The sequence below is a fragment of the Spermophilus citellus genome, assembly GCF_964194105.1.
Source record: "Spermophilus citellus genome assembly, chromosome: 15".
Lineage (NCBI taxonomy): Eukaryota > Metazoa > Chordata > Mammalia > Rodentia > Sciuridae > Spermophilus > Spermophilus citellus.
Window position 1 is genome coordinate 46598707 of NC_138195.1, and position 27037 is coordinate 46625743.

At 33.6% G+C, this 27037-nt stretch overlaps 1 protein-coding gene across 4 annotated transcripts in view; it reads right to left on the minus strand.

The window, feature by feature from the left end:
- P4HA1 (prolyl 4-hydroxylase subunit alpha 1) overlaps nucleotides 1–27037 on the minus strand; it is a 66920-nt gene that overhangs the window by 24101 nt on the left and 15782 nt on the right. For 2 of the 4 annotated variants that reach the window (XM_081267565.1, XM_081267563.1), the window contains 7 exons: nucleotides 26678–26774; nucleotides 24995–25146; nucleotides 21088–21225; nucleotides 12220–12459; nucleotides 9526–9722; nucleotides 6585–6761; nucleotides 4689–4759 (listed from right to left, as the gene is read on the minus strand). In XM_081267565.1, coding sequence (XP_081123691.1) covers nucleotides 4689–4759; nucleotides 6585–6761; nucleotides 9526–9722; nucleotides 12220–12459; nucleotides 21088–21225; nucleotides 24995–25146; nucleotides 26678–26774 — 1072 coding nt within the window. Of the gene's footprint in view, nucleotides 1–3445; nucleotides 3517–4688; nucleotides 4760–6584; nucleotides 6762–9525; nucleotides 9723–12219; nucleotides 12460–21087; nucleotides 21226–24994; nucleotides 25147–26677; nucleotides 26775–27037 lie in introns of all 4 variants that reach the window. The other 2 variants (XM_081267566.1, XM_081267564.1) reach the window with 1 other exon arrangement.

The window sequence follows — 27037 nt, forward strand, 5'->3', positions numbered from 1 at the left end:
GTTACAAATGTCAGTAATATAGTTTGAACACCATCACTGCCTTCTTGTAACACAACACAGATGTGAAAATTAACTATGTACAATTAGCTAATATAAGAATCACTATGCAAATTATCTTTTGCCTTTGTAATTTGGGGCTCAAAATGCCAGGGGGCAAAAATTCCAACAGTTCAAGTGCTCTATGGTTAACAAATTGTTGTTAACAGTGGTTCTCAGACTGAAATGGACAGATCTGTAGTCTTGTTAATTATTCTATTAACAAGACTACAGATCTATCCATTTCAGTTCTTAGTCTGAGAACCACTGTTCAACCCATTAAAGGGCAGTGTTGTTAAAAATTTAAGCTAAGATTATGTTAACGTTTTTAAAAATCTGAAATTATTTAAAATTATTTGTAATGCTTACATATTGTAAAAGTACTTTTATATCTGGATCTGCTCCTTATTAGCATGGTAAACTAAATTCTGAGCATAATATAAACATTATATTTGGTATCACAAATGTCATATTGTAGGAAAGCATTACTTCAGAGCAAAGAAATTAAAATCATTTCCAAGAATAATTCACCAAATCATAGAAGATTTTTCTACCACTTTAAATAGATTATTGTTTATTATATATATATCACTATTTATATTACTTCAACCGAACTTTATAAGCTCATCTAATTTGTCTTTTCAGAACATGTAACTGAACGTTTACCTTTCAAAACTTCAATTTCTTAGCCAGGCATTGACTTAGGAGGCTTCTGTAATTTAGCAAGGCTCTAAGCAATTATGTGAGATGACCCTGAGTAGCTGGGACTAGAGGTGTGCACTAGCATGCCTGGCTTAAATCATGTTTTAAATTATAAAGAACTTTCAAAAATATTTTGCCAAAGAAAATTCCATTTGCTGGAATGCTGGAATAAATTTTACTTCCACAGAAGATAATGTACTCTCTTAGATATTTCTCAAAATACAGTTATTTGAAATCACCTTCCAGGAATTTTCAGAATACAGATGTTCCCAGAGCAAAAGAAAGCATTATATTAACAGACATCAGAACACATAAATTTTCTTCCATTTGTTATCTGAGATGCCTTTTGCTTATACAAGAGAAAATATTTATTTCACTTACAGGAATCTTCAAAATTAAGATTTACAGTGATGGGTGGCAAATGACTCCACATAGCTTTAAAATAAATTTTCAAAATAGAAAAAACACATTTTTACTTGTTAATATAAAACATCAGGGGGCTGGAGTTGTGGCTCAGTAGTAGGGCACTTGCCAAGCATGTGTGAGGCACTAGGTTCAATTCTCAGCACCACATATAAATAAACAAATAAAATAAAGGTCCATCAACATCTAAATATATATAAAAAACACAACATAGGACTAGGGGATGTAGCTCTGTGGTAGAGTGCTTACCTAGTATGCACAAGGCCCTGGGGTTCAATCACCAGTACCACCCACAAAAGATTTGTATGCTTGTGTGTATATATATGTATATACATATATACATACACACATATGCATATATACATATATATACATATATATACATATAGATTTTATATATACAATATAATAGAAATTATAATATGTATAATATGTATATAATTATATATAATAGAAAATTTCCAGGAAATGTCTTCCAAAACCCTTAACTTATTAAATGTTGCTTTATATGCTTCCTAGAAACATCCAAATGTAAAGAATTAAGTACTTATAAATTTTATGATAGTAAAAATGTCTAAAACCATGCAATCATCTCTGATGAATTACCTAACAGCTTCTTTTTCTTTTTTTTAAAGAAGGGGTTCATTTTTGTAGAAATAAACAAGGTTCTGTAATACAATGGAAAATTAGTGTAACTTAAAATCAGGTTAATTACAATGATCAGAAGCACTATAAATTATTCTCAGAACATGTCTACCCAAGTTGGTTTCTGCAAATCGTTACCATCTATTGGTGTTCCTGAAAGACAATTGGCTCCTACAATTAAATCAAAATCATATTAAAGCAAATTTAAATTTTCTTCATGTCTGCTGATCGAGTTCTGGAAGCTCTACTCCAAAATATGGCACCTGGCATATGAGGAAATAGCAAAGCCAGAAAATCTCTCTGACCTCCTCCTATTCTTTACCCATAAAGCAGGCCATAAAAGAATTCTCTGACCTTCCTCCAAAATAAAAATATTTTCATTCCAAAGATACCCTCCTTTATACCTGAAGGAAAAGAACTTATTCTTATCCTTAAAGATACAGAGATGCCAAGAAGTATCTGAACAAACAGGCCTTGTTAAATTCACTCGTTTATCACCATTAGATCATATGCTACTTTGTCCAATCATGCTTTTCTAAATGCTTTAATGTAATGTAACACTTTATTAAATAAATTTGAATGCTCTTATTAATCTCTTTGGTTGTAGTGACTCAGCCATAACCTAGTGAGAGGTGAGAAAAAAACCCTTTTCTTCCCTATTCTTACTGGGCAAGAGGACAAGCAGTGGTATAGGGTAGAGACAGGTAGGAAACTAGAATATGTATATGGTGATGTTAAGGTTAGTACATGAAGGACATAAATATATGCTCAAAAAACAGTTAGAAAATGTTCATGAATGTATTATCTAATATTTGAAATTATTTAACAATTATTTGTAAAATAATTGTTAAAAATCTATAATTCTTTGCATAATTTTTTTAGTTGACAACTAAAATTTTCATAAATAATTTCAAATGATTTCATTCTGTCACAATGAAATACTGGTGTTATTTTGGTTTTGGTACTGGGAATTAAACCCATGAGCACTTTACCATTGAAGTACATCCCAGTTCTTTCTGAGATAGGGCCTTACTAAATTGCTGAGGCTGCCCTTGAATTTATAATCCTCCTGCTTAAGCCTCCCGAATTGCTGGGTTACAGGTGTGTGCCTCTGTGCTTGCTTCTAAATTATATATTCTTAAAGATCATTCCAGTGATCTATCAGCTAATAATCAGAATCTCTTTAAATATTGTCAAAAGCAAGGAATCTAAAACTGACTTGCAAAGGTTTCCTTATGTAATAACTCAAGGTGTTTACTTTCTTAATACTTACAGCTACTATGTGAACTAGAGATTAACTCTTATTTATAAGAGAGTCCAAATTAGGCCCTATTCTATGAAGAGTCTGCGGGATCTTCTCTTACTTCAATATGAGAATACAACTTTACATATAAGTTAAAGAGTTTAGGAGCCTTACCAGGCACTCTGTAATCTAATAAATTACTTTGGAAAATGTCATCAACTGCCCCATAACCATGTCTGTTTACTGGTCCATCATAAAAATTCAAGCATAGATGTCATCAAATACCTACACTTAACAGCTGAGGTCTCAGAAACCATATCAAGGATTTTGTGAAAATTAAATTCAAGAAAGAAAATGGTCCAAATATGACCAAAGTTCTCTCCATTACTCCCTTACCTCTTAGATACTCTGTACTGTGCTGTGGTCAATTTTCCAGTCTCAGGGTCATGTACTGTAGCTCGGCTCAGCTACAAAAAAAAAGAAAAAAGGAAAAAAAAGAAAGGACAAGGACTTACTCCAGTAGCAGGCAATTTTGGACTTAATGAATATTCTTTTGTTTTGCCAAGCCACAGGTGATTGGAAGGATTCAGATTGGTCTGGATGGTAGGTAATAGTTTCAAATCAGCAAAAAACATTTAGAAAGGTGGCAATAAGAAGAGCCACTTCTAAATCAAGAGAAAAAAGGGTTGTTGACAGATTCTATGTTGTAGATTTATTGTCCTTTCACTTAAAAAAAAATCATTTCAAACTGTATGTAAATGATTTTTGGCACTGGATTTCACAGGCATTTTCCCAGATCCAGAAGTTTAATGTTCTTCAAATATTTGGGGGGGAAAATAGTCTCTGTAAGTACATTTTTTTAAAGAATTTAATCTTTATTTTTTATTTATGTGAAGCTGAGGATTGAATTCAGTGCCTCGCCCATGCTAGGCAAGTGTTCTACCACTGAGCTTCAACCCCAGCCCTGTAAGTACATTTTAAAAAACTCTCACCAAGATAACTGTTTTTCACTGTCCCTGCAAAGTGAAAGGCAATTAAGTTCAGAAGTAATTTTTGGAAGCTTGAGCTCAGAAGCATAACTCTGTTCTTTCCATTGCCAACTTTTGAGTCAGCAATTTTTTTTTTTAATAAAATACTCCAACAGGAGAAATACATTACTTTGTAATGACAATATTTTATAAGATGTAAGGGCAAATGCCAACACAATCACCATGAAAGATGATGTGAATCACTGCAGCACTTAGGAATGCCAGAGAAATGCATAAGCAAGGTCTATTCCCAGATTAACCAGGCTGCTGCTTTTTCTTTATTTCCTTTATTTCCTTCATTAGCAAAAGTGGGGAAAAGAAAACAAGTATCAGGCCGTTTCCTGGATATTTGATACCTGATCTTAAGATACAAAGCTACTAATTCCCTAAACATAACAAACCAACTAACAATTGAAAAGAGAACTTCTAGTTAAAGGGAAAAGCCTGTGAAACACAGAGCAGTTTATCTGTGTGTTATCCTGTTTACATATAAGGTGGCAACTTGAGCTGGAGACTGAAAATGACCTATTTCCCTTAAATGAATAAAAATTCCTGTAGGATGTACAAAACACTCATTAGAGGGCAAAATATGCAGCATACACATCTCTTACCTTTTGCTAATTCTGTAATGTACCGTCTCCAAGTCTCCTGTTATTGGGTTTGAAATGGTGGCTCGCCTCAGCTGTGAAGCCAACCATCAAAACAATTGCATTACAAGACAAAAAATGAATCACATTTATCCAACCAGTCAGAATTCTGGTGTTTTGTTTTGAAAGGAGAGTAAGTAGAGGAAATAACTCCATACACTTCCATTCACCTTGTGTTGAGCAGTGAAAGTCAGTTGGTTTCTTTGGATTTTGTATTTTTTTTAAAAAAATTATTATTTTATGTGCTTTTATGTTGTATGAATAAAGGATTACAAAAGAGATTGGAATATAAATTTCTTTCAATGGTTAGAGGATCTGACAGTGAGTGAGGAAGAGAGAAATTTCTAAAATTTGAAGCATAACTTACAGCTATAAGAATGGCTATTTACAATTAGTGATCTATTCCAAATTCTCTGATTTTAATTTTTAGTGACAGAACTGTTTACAAACACTAATACTGTTTAGAATTCATTTTAAGGTCAATCTTTCCTCCTTCAAGACATCCACTTAACATATACAGTGAAATAATTTTGGACTGAGGAGAAAGGCAGATGAAAAGAACTCATAAATGAAAGAGATGACAGCCAAGATATTATTTCAGACGAGACCGGGTGCATTCAGGGTGGCATGGCCATAGACTATTATCTCAAACTTCTTTTTTTAAAATAAAAGAGTGTTTCTGAGGTTAACAAAAGTTACTGACCATAAATAAAGGACTAAAATAGGAAGAAAATAACAGAATATGATGTAGTTATAAGTAGCATTCTGATAGTAGATTTATAAAAATTTCAGTGGAGAGTGCCCATCTGCATTAGACCAGTCATTTCAGTTAAAATGTAATCTTTGACTAAAAAATACCAATTTGGAAAAGTAGTCAAACTAAAAAAAAAAAAATTCAAAGTTAATTTTGCAGTACACATACCCACATAATTTAAACCTTTATGATATAACAGGGGTGAATAATTTTATTTTTAGAAATAAAATTTTCTTGTAATATAGCCACATTCATGTATTTTAAAGCCACACTTTATATATTTTCTTTGGCTGTTTTTATACTGCAATGACAGAGTTGAGTTGCCTATAAGGCCTAAAAAGTATTTTCTAAATTGACCGTTACAGAAAAAAAATTCACCAATCCCTGTGTAAACAAGTAAATAAAAATATGCCCACGATTTAACAAAATCTTTCTGAAAGTGATAGCAGTTTGTAGTTTACTATCAATAAGATGAACTGTTTTAAGATCAAGCTGATAAAAAAAAAAGGCGAGAGCATAAAGGCTATCCTTTCCCAGATTATCACACAAAAAAAAGAACTTCTATTCTGAATAGTTTGTAGGACTGGGTTTTAACCTACGTTAAATTATTTTTCTTATCAAGGTATAGGTTACAGTCAAAAAACTATGATGTCAACCTTTAAAAATTAGCATGATTCTTGTGCCCAATTATATTTTTCTGGTATTAATGTGTCTAAAAGGGAATGAAAATATTTCAAAAGTCTTTTTTTTTTTTTAAAAAAAGAAGATATTTTAAAAAGTTAAGTTTTGACCTCTGCAGTTATTAAGACTACAAAATATATGAAAAAGTTCTTCAGTAAGACAGTGAAAGAGATTTGTTAAGTGTGAACAGTGTGAATAAAAATCTCATCTATAATTTTCATAATTCAGTTTCAGAATTACTTGTTTTGATAACAGAAAAACTGGTATACATACAGCATAATTAACAACTCCATTATGTTTAAGTGATAATATCTAAAACTATCTGTGAAGTTATTGCCTTATCAATTATCCTTTCTATTATCTTACAAAGGAAACATTATAGGCAGGTACAGTAAACTGAGGAGAAAAAAAGAAAAAGAATTTACCCTGGGTTTTGCTAGATCTTTGACGATTTCAATTTCTGCATCAGAAATAATATCATGGAAACGAATAATACGAGGTTTGTCCCACTCATCCTCTTGTTTGGCGGGAGCCAGAATAAATTTAGGATTCCGGTTTCCATCATGGTAGCGGCAAAACAGCTTTTTTTGTCTGCGAGGAGTCTAAACATAAAGTTAAAAAAAATGCTAAGTATATTATATTTGGTAATATTTTAAATAGCTATTCCTTCACATATACATAAGAGTATCTCTGGAAAAATACACAAAGTACTCTGCAAATACTTTGCATCAAAAAGGACTTTCAGGGCTGGGTCTGTGGCTCAGCAGTAGTGCACGTGCCTTAAATGTGTGAGGCAATGGGTTCAATTCTCAGCACCACGTATAAATAAATAAAATAAAGATCTATCAACAACTAAGGGAAAAATATTTTTAAAAAAAGACTTTCAGGACTTAAAATTTATTAATGATTATTTTCTTGGGGGAGATATGAGTCTAAATAGGAAAAAAAGTAGGGTTTTTAACAATTCCTCATCAAAATAAAGTTCAAAATTACAAATTTGAAAGAAACAAGGAAATGAATGCTACCACTGTTCCAGACTTCAAAAACTAACTGGGTGGGCTGGGGATGTGGCTCAAGTGGTAGCGCGCTCGCTTGGCATGCGTGAGGCCCGGGTTCAATCCTCAGCACCACATACCAACAAAGATGTTGTGTCCGACAAGAACTAAAAAATAAATATTAAAAATTCTCTCTCTCCCTCCTCTCTCTTTAAAAAAAAAAAAAAAAAAAGTAACTGGGTCTGTGTGCGCGTGGAACACGCCTGTAATCCCAGCAGCTCGGGAGGCTGAAGCAGAAGGATCACGAGTTCAAAGCCAGTCTCAGCAATTTAGCCAGATCCTCTCAAAATAAAATATAAAAAGGGCTGGGGGAGGGCTGGGGTTGTGGCTCAATGATAAAGTACTTGCCTACCATGTGTGAAGCACTAGGTTCAATCATCAGCACTGCATATAAATAATAAATACAATACAGGTTCATCAACAACTAAAAATATATGTTAAAAAGGTATATGGATGGGGCTAGGATTGTGGCTCAGAGGAGAGCACTCATCTAGCATGTGTGAGGCCCTGGGTTTGATCCTCAGCACTACATAAAAATAAATAAATAAAATAAAAGGTATTTAAAAAAAAAAAGGTTGGGGGTGGGTTGTGGTAGGGTTGGACCGGGAATGTGGCTCATTGGTTAAGCAACCCTGGTAGCAAAAAAAAAAAAAAAAAAAAAAAAGAAAAAAAAAACTGGAAAGTACACAGAAAGTGAAAAAATACCTAGAAGAAAAGGGACAAAACCAAACAGGTTTTCCTAAATACTTCACAATTAAATGCTTGTAGTGGTAATAATAATAATAATAATAATAATAATAATATTTAAACTGCAAAGGTGAAACTGGACCATTCTGTAAAAGAGAAAACAAGCTATTAAAGAAGCCAGGTGCTTTTATTAGGGGGCATAAAATACAGCTGTCATCAAACATCTATACCTTAGGGGCTGGGGTTGTAGCTCAGCGGTAGAGTGCTTGCCTAGTGAGTGCTTGACTAGCACATATGAAGCAGTGGGTTTGATCCTCAGCACCAAATAAATAAATAAATAAATAAATAAATTAAAGGTATTGTGTCCAACAACAATAACCAAAAAAAAACCTTAAAAAAATATATACATTAATGAAGGTCCTTACACGGCTAGACAAGCATTCCAACACTGAACTACAACCCCCTGTTTAAAGAAGTCTCTAACAATGAAATGAATTAACCATTTGATAAAACAGATGCTCCTTTGTGGGCAAAGTTGACGTGTATTTGTTACATTAAACTACTAAATTAGTAGGCTCCTGTTTTCTACCTATAATTCTATTTTGCTCTCTTATGCAAAGGTTACTAAGGGCAATAAAAAAGTCTGCTTACTGTTGGAAATTTGATGATTTTATAGAACTATTGTAATTTTTTTTTAAGGTGTGATCATGGCCTTATTCTGAATCCTTATCTTTAAAAGATACACACTGTTAAAGTTTGGATCCGTTTGAGTTTGTTATAGTCAAGAAAAATTCAAACATCTTTCAGAAGTCTACCCTTTCCTCTAAAAATTCACTAATTATTTTTCAACTGAACACCACTACTTAAAAGAAGGTCCCATGATCAATTATTTTGATCATGTATATTAAATTTATAATAATGCAAGTTATTCTAAAAAGTTTCTGAGACGTCCTCAGGCTAAACAAAAACCTATGTTCAATTTTGTTCAACTGATGTTCCTTGGAACATTTTTGGTTTGGGCCCCAAAATCTATTGCTATCCTAAAGAGCTGGCATTTTGAGTTCTAAATGCATAAAAATCAATATACAATAAATAAAGGAAAATTTATAGATATATTTGGGTCTCTTAAAGAGTAAATATTAAAATAAATCTGTCAAATGTCTGTTTTAAGTATTTCTTAAATAGACTAAAATATTTCACAAAGGAATCTTTTTAAGATTAAATAGGATCAAAACTACAAGAGATTATTGTACAAATCAATCTTTATGTCTCATAAAATCAGATTACAATTTCAACATAAGATGGCTGAAATCTTTTCTGCTTTAAATATAAGAAAATATATCTATTTGATCCTTCACCCTATAAGCCTCTTTTGACCTGTGAAAATGTAATATTACCACAAATGCATATAATGGAATATGATCCACAAGTTTTATGTTTTACCAACAATTGGAGCATATAATAGTGTGACATCCACAGCAAGGTAATGTGGCATACTATAATATTTTACACAGTCATTCTGAATTTTATCTCAGACTTAAAAGAACTCTGGCTCTCTCTTGCACAATGTACATACATACACACACACATTCTCTTACACACACAATTGACTTTTCCACTTTACCATTTTGATACCCTCCCCACGGCACAGCATTTCGTACTTCTGTCTCTCTGGCAGGTAATCCACAGCAATCCCTTTTTTCTTCATTGTGGTTTTCTGATCAGACTGCTCATCTGAAGCAGACTTATTGACATCTTTTTCTTTAGCCATTATATACTCAAAATATTTTAAGTTACCATTAGCTCTCTGATGTTCAGGATCTATTTATTACAAGAGAAATAAAGCACGTCCATGGGTAAATTTACAGTTGTTCAAGCATCAGAATACAGTAACATAAATATAGCAGACCATATAATTTATCTTCCAAACTAAAATGATTTAAAGGAGGAATAAAAATTATTATATTGTAACAATAGATATAAAATAGTACTGTACCAAGTAAATGAGGATATACAATCATACTATGTAAAAACAGTTGGAAACAGCCTTTTATTCAAGGTAGCAATTATTGCTTCTACTTTGAGAACTTACTAATCAGCTAAAGGAACTATGTTCAACTTGATGTCAAATGAATCTTGAAATCTTACTCATTTTATTTATTTTAAGAATTGGAAAAGATCTTTCTGAGACTGAAAAGTAATCACTATGGTGAAGACAAAGCATACATGGTTGAAAAGCAAAATTTTCCACAGATATATTATTAATATAGAACACAGTCTACATCTGAGGGCTAAGTGGATTACAGTCCCAACCTTCTAAGTAAGAAGGAAAAAGGAAACTAACGATATAATTTTCAAATAAGCCAGAATCCACTAACTGCCTCAGAATTGCTAGTGATAATTTTAGCTACCTTTCAGTAAAGAGGAAGAAAAGAAACATACCACTCATCTGGGGAAAGTGGGGGGAAAAAAATCAAAGCAATCCAAACTACTACTATACACAGATTAAAAAAAAATGCAGAATGGTACGTAGAGACTTCATAAGGTGTTTAGAAAAATCTAGTACTAGACTGTATAATATTTCTCTCCTTCAGAAACCACTCACAATATATGTCATGATATACTATAAAAGCCTATTTTTTGTAAAATGGAAAAGTGTATATTATGTGCAGAGGAGTATATATTACATTGAAAATTTGTGTGTATCTTGGATAACTGGCTCATGGATGACTCTTCTATATATTTTTCTATTTTAATTGTCTACAATGAGTACAAAGTATGTTTTAATTCAGGAGGAAATTCATTGGAAGACACTGAAAGAAAAGGAAAGGATAACTGAACTAATATCTATTTGACTTTTTTCCTAACATATACAAATATTCCTATTCACAAAAGAAATTTTTACAAAGTTTTAAATCTTCATTATAGCCAGGTACACTGGCACATGCCTGTCATCCCAGTTCAAGGCTCACCCAGCTCATTTAGTAAGACCCCGTCTTAAAATAAAGAACAAAAAGGACGGGGATATACTTCAACGAAGAGTGCCCTGGATTCCATCTCCAGTACGGCAGAAAAACAAAGAACTTCATTATATACCAAAGACTTCCTGCAATTGTTATATAGATTCTAGACTCCATATCCAATATTATGATTGAGCAGATCAAGTATAAATTAAGAAATTATGGGGGCTGGGGGTGTAGCTCAGTGTTAGAGCACTTCTCAGCACATGTGAGGCACTGGATTCAATCCTCAGCACCACATAAAAATAAAATATTGTGTCCATCTAAACTAAATAAATACATAAATAAGGAATTTTCATTTCTAACAAGTGACCAAGTAATTCTAGTACTAGATCATGTAGTGTTCATGGTCCCTGGACCATACTTGCAGAAAGAATACATCTCTGTAGAAAGTGCTAGTGGTAAAATTCTCATAAAATGTAATTTTTTTTTTTTTTTTTTTTTTTTTTTTTTTTTTTTTTTAGTAGAGGTGACTGAAACCAGGGATGATCTACCACCAAGCTATATACCTAGTCCTTCTGATTGGTTTGAGATAAGTTCTAAGTTGCCTAGCTGGGCTTGAATTTAAATCCTCCTGCCTAACCTCTTAAATTGCTGGGATTACAGGCATGCACTAGCACACTGGTCTTATTTTTCTAATATCTGAATATGAAATTCAACAAACTGATAACACTCTTCAAAGGAAACTCATTAACATGTAATATGGCAACATGGTAAATAAACATTTTTAATTATTTTTATTGGTGCATTATAATTATAAATTATAGTGTAGTTCACTGTGGTATGTTCATACATACACATAATTTGATGATTTCATTCACCAGCACCTCCCCTTACCTTCCTCCTTGATCGCCTTCCTCTACTCTATTCTTCTCCCTTCTATTTTTATGAGATTCTTCATTTATATTCCTTTTTCTCTCTAGCTTCTACATATGAGAAAAAGTATTCAAAACCTGATTTTGAGTCTGGCTTATTTCACTTAGCACAATGTGATGAATGAATATTTTTTACTAAATTAGACAAGATTTGGTTTTGAAATTCCTGGAAAATATAGAGCAGAGGAACACAGCCACTGTTGTAGGACTATTAGGTGAGAAAAACTGGTTGCCATTTACTTTGAGAATTAACAGTGAGGGGATAAAGTGTATCTAACAGATATGGCTCTTGAATTCTAATAAATAAAAAAGCACCAAAGATATATCGATGAGTGAATGGGTAGATACATACATACACACACAGATGACATATATCCCCAACCCAATATAATTATAACCTTAAGTTACACATGGATAACATACCTAGTTCAAGAAGCTTCTTTGTGAGCAAAAGAGCCTTATCCAGATCTCCTTGCTGGTATACTGCATAGCTCAAATAATCCAGAACAGAGACTTTATCTATGGTAGAAACCTCGCCTTCATCCAGCTGCCTTAGTGCTTGATCCATCCATAGTTCTGTATGGTAATAATCTGCCTCTGTATAGGCCACTTTGCCCAACTCAAAGCAGTCCTCAGCTGTTAGAAAAGATTTGTGTTTTACTCCTATTAAAGAAAAAAAATAGAGAACTTTAGGAATCTTTACATTACTTTAAATTTTATTTAGGACCACAGAGCTTTCAAAGTACGATTTAACTTTACAATAATCCTGAGGTTAAAAAAGGCAAAAATTATCCTAATTTTGTAACAAAGGAACAATTTACAAGGTAATATAGAATGATAGAGAATACACTGCTGGTAAAAGAGGACACAGCACTTAAAGAACCCAAGATTTAAATCATCAGCCATTATACCCAAATGAAACATCACCGAAGTTGAAATATACTCTTCTCTAACACACAGCAATAACCATGAGATGTATCTATCTTATTCTTAACCAACAATCTGGGCAAGAGATGAATGTACAGTAAGAGAGGCAATCCTGTAAAATGTTTGCTTTTTAAAAAATGGCATTAATGATATATAATTTAAAAATCATGGTCTACCCACTTAGATTACAATAGCTCTTAGAATATATAGAATAATGCAACAATCATCACAATCTGTTTAAAACAGTTTGTATACTATAAGTGAGAGAAAATATCCCCTATAGAATTCCATAGGCATATCCTAAGGGAGGTTTTTAATTTCAAATTTATATTGCCTGCATGGTCTGAAAAACTAAAGCAAAAAAATTAACATGATCTGAGTTGGCAATGTTATAAGACATCTAGCAACATTTATACTCTGCAAAATGTACCCTTTTCCCAAGCTTTGCAATATTCCTACAGGTGACGCAGAATGAACACACACAATCCAAAACTGCAAAATACATTATAAGCCATTATGAATAAAATCAGAAATTATAAAAAAGCACTAGATATACCCTAAGATCTTCATATATTGGAGATTAAGAATATAAAATAACTGATTAAAATGTTCGAATAAATTATGTGAATGATAAAGATACCTGCTGACATTTGGATGTTAAATGTCTCCCAAAGGTCCATGTGTTTAGGGTTGGTCCCTAGATTGGCAATAGGGAGGTGTGGAAACTTTGGGGAGCTTTGGGGAAATACCTGTGAAGGAGACTGTGGGACCTTGGCCCTTTCCTCTTTGCTTCCTGGCTTATGAGGTAAACAATTTACTTTCCTACATGTTCCCCACCATAGCCATCTAACATTCCCACCAGAAGTCCAAAGCAATGGGGTCTACCTGATGCTAGATTGGAACCTCCAAAACTGTGAGCCAAAGTAAACCTTTTAAGTTAATTGCCTTAGGTATTTTTGTTATATTAATATAAAGCTGCCTAATATAGTAGCCTACAAAGGACCAGGCAAATTCAAGTGGGGTGAGGTGGTAACTTCCAGTTGTTAAGTACAAGTTGAGTATCCCTAATCTGAAAGAAATGCTTCAAAATCTGAAACATTCTAAGCACTGACCAGCACCATAGTGAGAAATCCCACACTTGTCCTCATATAACAGGTCACAAAGTGCAGGCGCACTAAAAAGTTGTGTGAAATTATCTTCAGGCTATATGTATAAAAGGTTTATTAAACATAAATGAATTTTTTTGTTTAGATTTAGGATCTATCCTAAGATATCTTATTATATGCATCCAAATATTCCAGAATCTGAAAAACTCCAAAATCTCAAATACTTCTGGTCCCAATTTCTGGTTTGAACTTATTTCAGATAGGGGTTACTCAACCTGTATAACCAATGCTATTAAAAACTCACTGGACAGATTAAATAGTGGACCACATATAACTACAAAGAGAATGATGAAACTAGAAGAGCTAAATAAATCAGCATGTGATAAACTAGCCAGAATACAACAGAGAGAGAGAGAAAGAGAAATGAAGTGCTAGTTTTAAAACACAAGGAATAAAAAATAAAGTCTGTCTACTTAGAGTTCCAGAAAAAAAAAAAAAAACAGGAGACAATATGTGGAGACATTAAAGACAGAGTGGTAGAAATTTTTCCAGAATTAAAACACCTGAAACTTTAGATTCAGGAAGCACAATGAATTGCTCACCAAATGAATAACATATATACAAAGGTTTATTAAGGATATATTTCAAGGAGGAGAAAAATTTGCTCAAAAGAAAAGTTTGAGGTACAAGAATGATTAACAAAGAAACTGGCATACATATGAGCCAATCTAAATTAAACTAACAAATTGGCAAAAATATCAAAGTTTCACAATATCTTTTGGGAAAAGGGTCATATACTACTGGCAGAAATGCAAATTGATACAAACCCATGGAGTGTATGGGGACAATATTAGCAAAATTATTTATTTACTCTGAATCAGTTGTACCCCTTCAAGAAAAATATCTGTAAAGACTAGTTAGCAAAAACAGAAAATAGCCTACTAACGAGGTTACTAGCAGCATTTTTTTTTTTAGCAGGAAAGTACTGCAAATAAACCAGATTTTCATCAATAGGGGTGTGTTTAAATAAACTGTGGAACCTCCACAATAGAGTAAGTGAAGTGAAGATATTTTTAGGATATAAAGTAATATTTAGGAAATATAAGTTGAAATACCAAAGTACAGAACAGTATTCACAATATACTGCTTTTTGTGTAAATGTTAACTGTGTTACCTTTTGTGCATATGTCAAGAGGAAATAGGAATATGTATACTTAGTTTTTCTATTTCAATACTTTAAAAAAACATAACAAAATAGTTACACACAGAAAAACAAAGGGAATAAGATGAAGAGTACAGAAATTAAAGTGAGATTTCTATAAATGTGCTTTAGTATAGATTGGGAGATTAAAGAATATGAAAGTTTTATATAATTAAAGGGAAAGGTCAATAATCCTTAAAAATAAAGAATAAAACACTGATTGAACCCAATTGTAAAACATGTTGAAGGCAGACCACACAGAGCAATTAATTATTTTAGGTGTCTTCAAGGTAATATTTTGACTTTTCATAACTGGTATGATATATATACTAAGGATTTTAAAAAAAAAAGCCATGGACTGGGGTTGTGGCTCAGTGGTAGAGTGCTTGCCTAGCATGTGTGAAGCACTTCGATTCTCAGCACTGCATATCAATTATAAAATAAAGGTCACTGACAACTAAAAAATGTTTAAAAAAAAAAAAAAACCAGCTGTAGTGGTACATGCCTGTAATCCCAGAGACTTGGGAGGCTATGGCAGGAAGATTGCAAAGTTTAAGTCAGCAACTTATGAAGAATGTGTCTGAAAAATAAAACGGGTTGAGGATATGACTCAATGGTTAAGCATCCCCAGTTCATCCCAATACCAAAATAAATAAGTATTACAAAAAATACTGCAGTGAGTAGTCAATATTATTAACGGCAAAGGCATTGTTATCCTCTGATATTATTTTGAGCATATTATAGGTAATACAAAGAAGTGATTAAGTTAATGTCATTAGGAATCAAAATTTTCACTAGAGAAAGGAGATACAAGCCCTGTAATCTTTAATTTGAATCAGAACTAATATGAATCCACATATGTCCCATCTCTGTTCATTAAAAAGACCCGGAATAAATGACAAACAGAAATAAACACCCCTAGAACCTAGCTAGTCTGTTCCTTAAGTGCTATTCCCCGTTAAAAGGAATCAAGGGTTGTTGAAAAGCCTGATTCCAGCTTTGGAATAGAATTTATAAGATAAACTTGGAAAAAACTATGCCCAAAAGTAAGAAAGTTTCCTAGCTATCAAAGAATATGATCACTTCAAAAAGACAAAATGAGATGACAAGCTAATCTGAAGAAATTCACATGGGCAAAATAAGGTAATCTGATACAATGAATAAAACAGACTGAAATAAAAAAAATACTACATATAAAAATGAGTTCATGATATTTTAGATGAAGATCACTGGTCACTAACAAAAGTTATTAGGATATCAACTAATTATGCTGAAAACTGATAAAGAGGAATGTTCTTGTTATTACAGAATTCCAGCTAATCAAAGTAGATGAAATGAGGAAAATCACCATTTTGTCACCCTGAATGAAATAGTGACTCTAGGCAATGATCATCAAAGCTCCAAAAACCATGAGTTAAACTCAGAAAAAACATTATATGGAAGGATCAGGCTCTCAGTACCTGAACCTACTCATCAATCAGCATCACAAAAAGTGTAGGAGACATTAGGTGTCCATTCAGATAATTCAATAGAAAGTTCACAGCGCCACCTATGGAGTTAGTGAAATAAACCTAAACTGAATGCCTCAAGCTCTAACCAGTTTATAGGAAAGGAGAGTTAGAAAAAGAAGTTTAAACACCACCAAAGAAGAAATCAGCCAATTCCAGGATGTGGGACATTCCATAGAACATATGTCCATATTTTCTATACTTATCAATAGCATGAAGAATTAGAAAAAGAAAAGAGAAATTTAACCCAAAACTCCAACTATAAAAAGATATCTTTGAGATCATCGCAGAAATTGAATATTGACTAGGTATTAAATTATTAAGGGAATAGTATCCATTTTGTTATGCAGGATAATAGCTAAGTAGTTATGTAAATTTTTAAAAAAATCTGAACAGTTAAAATATGCATACTGAATTATTTGTGAATAAAATAACAGAAATGTCTAGGATTTGTTTTTAAAATATTCCAGCAAAAAGAACAAAAAGGAGGAGTGAAGGAAACAGATAAAATACCAAAATATTAAGAACCTTTGGGGGGCTGGGGCTGTAGCTCAATGGCAGAAAGCTTGCCCAGCATGTGTGAGGCACTGGGTTCCATCCACATAAAAATAAACAAATAAAATAAAAGCATTCTGTCCATACACAACTACCAAAAAACAAAAAATAAAAAAAGGAACCTTTGGAGCTCTATGATGGATACACGAGGCTCATTATGTTACCATCTTTATTGTGGGGGGCGTGTGTGTGAGAAAGAGCGAGAGTGTGCACTTAAATGTGCACACGAGTGATGTTTGATATTTTCTATAATAAAAGATTTGTAAATAATAAAAAAGGAGAAAGCCAAGCTAATCACTTATGCTAAATAACTGATTATTAGTGTACTCCCAAAATGAAGATGAAGTTCCATGTTTTGATGTTTTTCCCCTTAACTAATTCTTTACCTTACCACCCTCCACTCTGGAATACTCTATCTTTGGCCATCTGTGTTGCTGTAGCAAAATACTGGTGACTGGGTAATTTATAAAGAACAGAAATTTATTTTCTCACAATTCTGGAGGTTGGGAAGTCCAAGGTCAAGGTGCCAGCAGGTTTGGTTGTCTGGTGAGGGCTGTTCTCCACTTTAAGATGGCACCTTGTTGCTACATCCTCCAGAGGGGAAGAATTCTGTCTCTCACATGGCAGAAGGCGAAAGGAAAACAGAGCTGAATACTGCATAAAGCTTCTTTTATAAAGGTCTTAATCTTGTTCATAAGGGAGAAGCCCTCATGGACTGATTGCTAAAGGCCCCATTTCATTGGCAATTGCTAAGGTTTGGATTTAAAATGTCCCACAAAAGCTCATGTTTTTAAAGCTTGTCCCCAAAGTAGCAGTGTTCAGAGGTAAGGCATTTAACAGATGATTGCCTCCTAAGAGCTCTACCTCATCAATGGATTTATAGGTTAACAGACCATTGGGAAGTGTGATAGAAAGGAGATGGGGCCGAGTTGGAGGAAGTAGGTCATTGGGGGAGTGTCTTTGAAGGATATATTTTGCCTTCAGCCCCTTCCTTTCCTTCCTTCCCTCTGCTTCTCAGCTACTACGTAGGCAGCTTTTCTGCACTACATACTTCTGCCATGATGTACTGCCTTGCCACAGGTCTAAAAGCAACAGGCCAAGCGACCATGGACTGAAACCATGAACCAAAATATATCTTTTTGCCTTTAAATTGGTTTTCTCAGTTATTTTGTCACAGTGATGGAAAATTGACTAACAGCCATTATGTTTCAACACCTGAATTTTGGAGGGAACACATTCAAACCACAGCAGACACTAAGAAACTAACTCAGCAGTTTAACATGACATAATTCCAAAAACTAAAACAAGTATATTAAATTTTGGCTTCCCTATGATTTTTTATTTCTGAGAACTGGTGATGCAGTTCTAAGATGAACTCACAGTATAGCAATTATGAGTGTTTCAGGGATATGCAAAACATGTATGAGAACAGTACACCATTAATACATGCAGGTAGCATCAGTAATATTTTTTACATGACCTAACACTTTGGCTATGTTACTTGAATAAACATAATTAAGAGCATAGGCTTTAGTGAAGTACCTCTGCTGGTCTTATTTTTGATCTAGTTACCATTATTAAAGGAAACTAGGAATCAGATTCTTAAAAGAAGAAAATAAATGATGTGCAGCTTTGAAAGTAGAAGACATTGCAAAGTAGTAAATATGAGGGTAGAAATAGGCTCAACAATGAGAAAAAACGAAATGAGCTAAGTTATACAGCCAAAAACAGACCTTAAAAAGCTTTCATATAGGGGCTTGGGTTATAGCTCAGCGGTAAAATGCCTGCCTCACGCATAAGGCACTGGGTTCGATTGTGTCCATCTTTAAAAAAAAAAAAATCTTGGGGCTGGGGCTCAGCAGTAGTGCACTTGCCTGGCATGTGTGAGGCACTGGGTTTACTTCTCAGCACTGCATATAAATAAATAAAATAAAGATCTATCAACAACTGAAAAAAAAATTTAAATAAAAAAGCTTCCATACAAAGGGTAATAGTTGGAATCAGGCCTATAAAAAATTAGTTGTAAATTCCTTTGGTTCAAAGGAAGAGGCATGGATGACTTATTAATATAAGTATCAGACTGAATATTTTGAGACTCTGTCTCAAAATAAAAATAAAAATAAAAAAGGCTGGAAATAGCTCTGTAGTAAAGGAGTCCCTGGGTTCAATCCCCAATACAAAAAAGCAAACAAATAAAAATACAATAAACAAATAAAAATTGTACAATACAATCACCTCATGCACTCATGACTTAAACTCATGTTGTTAAACCATACAAATTTGTTAGTTATCTGAATATGACATGCTCGACTTTTCAGCCTTTGTGTATGTTCCCTCAGAATGGAACACTTTTCCTCGGTATGACCACTTCTGCCTTCCTCTTCCATTTTCATGGTAATGCTTTGTCCATTAGATCTCTTTTTTGGTGGGGGAGAGGGGACACCATGAATTGAACCCAGGGGTATTTATCCCCAGCCTTTTTATATTTTATTTAGAAAAGGGCCTTGCTAAGTTGCTGAGTCTGGCTTTGAATTCATAATCCTCCTGCCTCAACATCTCAAGCCACTGGGATTAGAGGCGTGCACCCCCACGCCCAGTTAGATCTCAATTTTTAAAATGTCGTCTTCTCCAGGAAGTCTTCCTTAACCCTCCTTATCAAGTCCAGAATTAGGTTTCCAGTTATGTGCTGCCATGGTATGCATTTACTGTAGTATATGCATTCACTGTAGTATATCTTGAAAATATAAGCACCCTGAAAGGCAAAGGTAGAATTCTCTCTTGTTCATTATGTATGCTTAGTTCCTAACATAGTAGCTGGTACATATTCAATAATTAATGTCTATTAAATGTGGCATTTTAAACCAGAACTCTTTTTTTTGGCAGTGCTGGGGATCAAACCCAGGGCCTTGTGTATGCTAGTCAAGCACTCTATCACTGAGCTACATCCCTAGTCCTTCAGAAGTTGATTTTTAAAAATAAAGTTATAATCTTATTGAAAGTGTTACAATATATAGTATTAGCAGAAACAAATAAATTTGCAATTTTGTACATTTTAGGGAATTTGAGTTAATGGAATTATATTCCAGTTTAACAAATTTTATTTAATATTATACCATGTTTAGCTTTACCACTTGATACTTTTATCCCAAATGAAGCGAGAGAAATAACTTTTTTTTTTTTTTTTTTGGTACTGGGGATTGAACTCAGCGATGCTCAACCACTAAGCCACATCCCCAGACTATTTTGTATTTTATTTAGAAACAGGGTCTCACTGAGTGCTTAGTGCCTGTTGCTAAGGCTGGCTCTGAACTCATGATTCTCCTGCCTCAGCCTCCTGAGGCGCTGGGATTACAGGAGTGTGCCAATGACCTGGCTACAAAGTATCTTGACAAACGACTCATCCCATTGTTTTTTCCTTCCTGAGAAAACCAATTTCAGTATGAACAGAGGCAACATATTTATTTTTTTCAGATGACAATGACAGGAAAAAGTAATGGTAGTAAGCCTCTGAATGAAAGAAAAAGTGAGTAAAGTAAATTATCATGAAATAAGATGTAACTTTAAAAAAGGAGAGCTTTGCCAAAAAGGTTACAAAACAGGATGTTCCATAACATCTGTGTATACTCAACACATCTTGGCTCTTAATTATTAAGCCTATAAACTTTGATTATCAATTCTCTTACAGTTTTACAAAACATTCTAGTAAGAGATGTTCTAACCTAGAAATATGATTGTTTCTTTTTCTAAACACTAAAATTGCCTACTTAAGTTAGTTCCCATAAATACAAGCTTTCCCAGTAACAAGCTAGAAGAACATCCACCACTATTAAGTCCTAGAGAAAGGGACAGTTCTTTTGTTCTCAAAGGTTATGAAACAAACTATAGTTTAAAATCTTAAAATACAAGTCTTTTTAAATTAACATTATCCTAGTGGATTGAATAGAGCAACCAGGTGATAGACATTACATTTCATTGACTGGAAGAATGACCTTACCTGGAAGATTTCCCTTTGAAATGGTATCTGTATCCAGATTGTAAGTGTCCTGGAGACGCAATAGAGCTTTGGCTGCCCCAACCTGATCTTCATCATTAGGAAAGTATTGTCTCTGAATGGTTAGGTTAGAGATAAAGCCTTGAAATAGGAAAAAAGAGGTTAAAAAAAATGTACAACTTCACAGACTCCTAAGAGTCTTTACAAGGATTTTTAAAATTTTATCATTTTCTACCATTCTATGAATGTTTCACGTGTTCATCAAGAAAACATTAAATACACTGAATGAGATTTGACATATCCCTAATTTGTTCGATCTTCCCAATGTCTTCTAAGGTTAAATTATTTGAGGTAACTGCACAAATTATATGAGTAGAAGGGGGGATAGTAGGGGATAGGAAAGGTAGCAGAATACAACAATTACTAATAGGGCATTATGTAAAATTGTGGATGTGTAACCGACGTGATTCTGCAATCTGCATTTGGGGTAAAATTGGGGGTCCATAACCCACTTCAATCTAATGTATGAAATATGATATGTCAAGAGCTTTGTAACGTTGTGAACAACCAATTAAAAAAAATTAAAAAATTAAAAAAATAAAATTATGAGAGTAGGTAAAGATCAGCTAACACATAATTGCAAGAAAACAACAATACAATACCAGCCGGGCTGGAAAACAAAAAGTGCCTCCATTAAGCTTCAGAAATGAAATATTTATGAATTTGCAAAGGATATACCTTGGCAATAAATTAAAACTTTCAGATAACAGATGGTACATAAAATCTGTGCTCTTAAAAAATTTGTGCTCTGTTTTCTTCCATGTACCACATGTAATATAGCATGTAAACATAAATTTTAGTGGGATTCTTTGGAGGACAGAAAATTATAGATTTAAGATTAACAGTTAAGCTAGTATACTGAAATATATTTAGAAATGTTAAATTATCAAATACAGTGATAATCAATCAAGATTTGATATATAAAACCTTAATTTAAAGATGATTTATAAATAATATAGCAAAAACTCAAAACTAACAAATCAATTACTGATAATAACTCCTAAGAAGGATGGATGCTAAATACTCTGAGAAACCAAAACAAAAAAACAATGAGTTTAAAATTTTTATAATATAAATGTCATCATTGTAAATAAAAAATAGGTATGAGATTTCTCTCTTATTAACTTTTAATCAGGGGCTGGGGATGTAGTTCAAGTGGTAGCGCGCTCACTTAGCCTGCGTGAGGCACTGGGTTCGATTCTCAGCACCATATAAAAATAAAATAAAGATATTGTGTCCACCTAAAACTAAAAAATAAATATTTAAAAAAAACTTATAATCAACTATTTGTATTTTGGTCAGCAAAAGATCAGGCATTTTTATGTTAATGGAAATATACAAATATCAACTAGCTGGAAGAAGGCTAAAGTTCATATAAAGTTTAAGACTATCCCTCAGTAACAATTTCCACATGGAATTTTACAAACAAATTTCACAAGTCTTACAGAAGATCACAACGTTTTTTTGTTTGTTTGTTTGTTTGTTTTTTGTGTGTAGCACATTATGGGATAACTACCACAGATTAAAACACCAATTATATTCTTTTCCAGCCTTGTATACTGCAGGTCATTACTTTAGAATGAATGATATGTGTGTTTATGTTTGTGTAAACATGCTATGCATAGAATGAGGGGGTGGAGAGAGATAGGTGGGTGTTATTTCTTTCAAAATGTTCTCATGGGGCTGGGGTTGTGACTCAGAGGTAAAGTGCTTGCCTCACATGCGGTGAGGGACTACATTTGATCCTCAGCACCACATAAAAATAAATGAAATAAAGATAGTGTCCGTCTACAACTAAAAAAAATTTTTTTTAAATGTTCTCATGGCGTTATATAGCAAAGAAAATAATCACAGACATTTCCCCTCGTAGTGAAGTATTCATAAGTACTTGCAATTACTTTTCAAGATTTCTGGTCTTATGCATAATACAGTAGTCCCCTAAACATAAAGAGACATTCTAACACTGAATATTGCCTGAAATCATGTATAACACAAAACCTATGTAAACTATGTTTTTCCTATGCATATATACACAAATTTAATGCTTTTTCTATCTTAACAAGTACTTATGATATCATACTTTTGTAGTTTGAGATGCAACTATAAAACAACCATGTTTCTTTTTCTTCACAATTTCATGGAAAATTCATTTTTACTATAGATCCTAGTAACTTTGTGTGCAATTTTTTCAACTTCAGTACATGATTTTTTTTTTCCTATCAAGTCAATAACTTTCACTTAAAAGAAATAACTTTCACTTAAAGAAAATACTTTATGTCTTCTCTTTGGCACATCCAAACTGTCATCACTACTCTTGCACTTTGAGGTCATCATTAAGTAAAATAAGGGTTATCTGAACACAAAGCACTATGATACTGTGACAATGAACTGGTAACCAAGAGAATTACTAAGTGACTAAGGTTGGATAGCATATATAGCATGGATATACTGGATAAAGCTATGATTCCTATCCCAGATGGAACAGGATAGGACAGCATGAGATTTAATCACACTACTAAGAAAGGCACAAAATTTAAAACTGTTTATTTCTGGAATTTTCCATCTAGTATTCTTAAACTATGAGTAACTAAAACTGCAGAATGTAAAGCTGTGCCTAAGAAAGGAATAATATAGTTTACTTCATTGCCTAAAACACTGGTAAGTACTCCTGGAGGATTTTTTGGTTTGTTTTTTTCGGTGGTACTGGGGATGGGACCCAGTAGCATCCTACCACTGAGCTATATCCCTAGTGTTTTGGGCAGTTTTTTGTTTGGTTGGTTTTTTTCGGGGGGTGTTGTTTTTGCTTTTTGTTTTGAGATGAGGTCTTTCTAAGTTACCTAAACAGGTCTCAAACCTGTGATTCTCCTGCCTCAATCTCTCAAATGCTAGGATTACAGGTGTGCATCACCATTCCTGGATATCTTGGGAGTATTTTTATTTGAGACCAGCTCTCTTAGAAATTTTTTTTTTCTTTTTCTCTGGGTACCGGGAATTGAACTCAAGGGCACTTAATCACTGAGCCATATCCCCAGCCCTATTTTGTAATTTATTTGGAGATTATTTATTATTATTAACTCTCACTGAGTTGCTTAACTGGCTTTGAACTCACACACTCCTCCTGCCTCCACCTCCAAGCTGCTGGGATTACAGGTATGTGCCACCATGCCCAGCTTAGAATATTTTATCTATACAGCTGGCTCAGCATTCTTGCTCCCTCTTTTGGCCACCTTATTACATTCAACAAATATATGAGCCCCTAACTGTACTAGGCATAATCCCTTTACCTCCTGCAATTCTAGACTAAGTTTTCTGTTACTAAAACATCTAAAACACCCGAACAATTTCAACTACAATTTTACTGTTTCATTATTGGTGTTTGTAGTCTGTTTTTTAAATTTATTGCCTATATTGAGTAATAGAGTAATCCTAAACTCAAAATAATAGGTAGAACATACTAACACTCTCTTTATGATACCACTCCTGATATTTTAAGAATTGAAAAAATTATATATACATCTTTAAAGTCTGAAAGTAATCCTAAATATAAACGATTACCCTTAGAAATGCCAAATGCTATTTGCCAAATAATCTATTCACTTCTGTAGATTTCATAACAAAATCATCAGTGTTAGTCACTAGTAGCATAAATTACTATTTTTTAAATCAAAGTATTCAGGATCTTAACTAAATTAGCTCTGATCTAACCAAATGGAGTCAGGCAATAATTCACTTCATTTACAACATTGGTGTTCTGGGAACTGAATTTATCACAAATTTTGGCATTTCTATAGGTGGTGAAAATATTGCCTTACCCTTTTTTTTTCCCCCTCATTAGACTCCTCAGACTTACCATCTGACATATCTTTAAGGATCAGATTCTCCAACTCACTCCACTCAGTGTTGAGTCGTTTCATTAACTTGAATGCATTTACAGGATGCCCAACAAATCCTTCTGGATCTTTTGTTGCTGTGCTAGTTAGCTGATCTAACTTCTCTGCCCATCTACAGATATTAAAACATAAAAATGGAGTATACACACAGTCAAATAAGGAAAAACACAATTTAGTAGCACTTGAAAATAGAGACTAGAGGCTTAAAACTATAACTTCTTTTGGGGCTGGGGTTGTAGCTCAGGGGTATAGTGCTTGTGTAGCCCATGTGAGGAACTGGGTTAGATCCTCAGCGCCACATATAAATAGAATAAAAGTACTGAGTCCATCTACAACTAAAAATATTAAGAAACAAAAAACTTGTTTTTAAAGTAAAATTATAAAGGTCCTTTAAAAAGCAAAATGTTCTTATGGGTAAATCCAACTTGGCAGAATCAAAATATAACTGTAAAAGATTTTTGGTTTAGTTTTTTGTTGTTGATATTGTATGTTTGTTTATTTATTTATTTGCAGCACTGAGGATCGAACCCAGTGCCCACACACGCTAGGCAAGTGCTCTACCACTGAGCCTCATGGTTTAGTTCTGTTTTTTTCCAAATAGTAAACAGAACCTACCTTAGTAAAAGCTGAGATTTGATACCTCTAGTACAAGTAAAAAAAAAAAAAAAATTCATTTTCCTATTGCTCCTTAAGGCCAAATAACTGACGATTACAAAGTACAGATAAGCTCAACCAAATTCAGCTACATGTTCATTTAAATCAACTTACACTAAAATTTTTTGTGTGGGTGGGTGGAGTGGGGATGGCATCTTGCCACGTTGACCAGGCTGACCCAGAACTCTTGGGTCCAAGCAATCCTCCTGTCCTGCCTCAACCTCGGGAGTAGCTGGGTTTATGGAAGTAAGCCACTGAACTTGGCTTAACTAATGCCAGAGTTTTACATTCAATATCTAAAAACTATGTTTTAAAACAAAAGCCTTAATACTTAGCTACTCATTGAACAAAGAACAGGAATTCTCAGGTCAGGATTAACTATAATCTGAGTCAATTAAAGATAATTAGCATTTGAGAAAAACTACATCAATTAAATAATATTAACTATACTTACCACTATTGGCTCAAAAATGAAGGAATGAAGGATAAAGATAACTTTATCCAGGTGGCTTCATTAGGGGTTGGGGCAATAATAGAAGGATAGATATTTTGAAAATATTTGGCACCATTTTGAAAAATGGTCAGTCAATTCCTCATTACCCATCATATCCTCATCTCAATCCATGTTCTTCCACATAAACCTGGGCCCAGGCTTTAACCCTTGTTCACTATACTCTTGCTTTAGCCATTTTAACTTGTTTTCTAAAACTCAAAGATGGTTTTTATTTCTACTCAAAGTTTTAGCTTAAAAAAAGAAAACATACAGGTGGAGGTTTGTTTGTTTTGTACCAGGGATTGAACCACTGAGCTTAACCACTGAGCCACATCCCCTACCCTTTTTTATTCTGAGACAGAGCCTTGCCAAGTTTCTGAGGCTGGCTTTGAACCTTGGATCCTCTTGCCTTAGCCTTCCAAGCCACTGGGATTATAAATGTTCGCTAGCACATCCAGTTTGGAGTCAATCTTAATAAGTAAAACACACTACTTACTTTTTTATTTGTTCTAATTTGTCCTCTTCGGCCTTAATATAATCTTTCAGAGAAGTCACCAGATCTTTCTCAGTATGGATCAAATCAGTCATCTGACCTATAAGGGAAAGAGGAGAAGAAGGTTTTGCTCATATCCATCTACACAAATATTTTAGAACAAGCTTAGAATGATTAAGAATGCTTCATTCTATGGGAAGATTTATCTATAGGTTAGAGAGGATCATCTTTTCCCTTTTTATAGCACTTGCCTAGTATATGAGAGAGGCTCTGGGTTCTATCCCCAGCAAGATAAAAAAGAAAAGAAAGAAAGAAATTAAGGAGATAAATCAAAATAAAGCCCCACACTTTATTCTAATCATG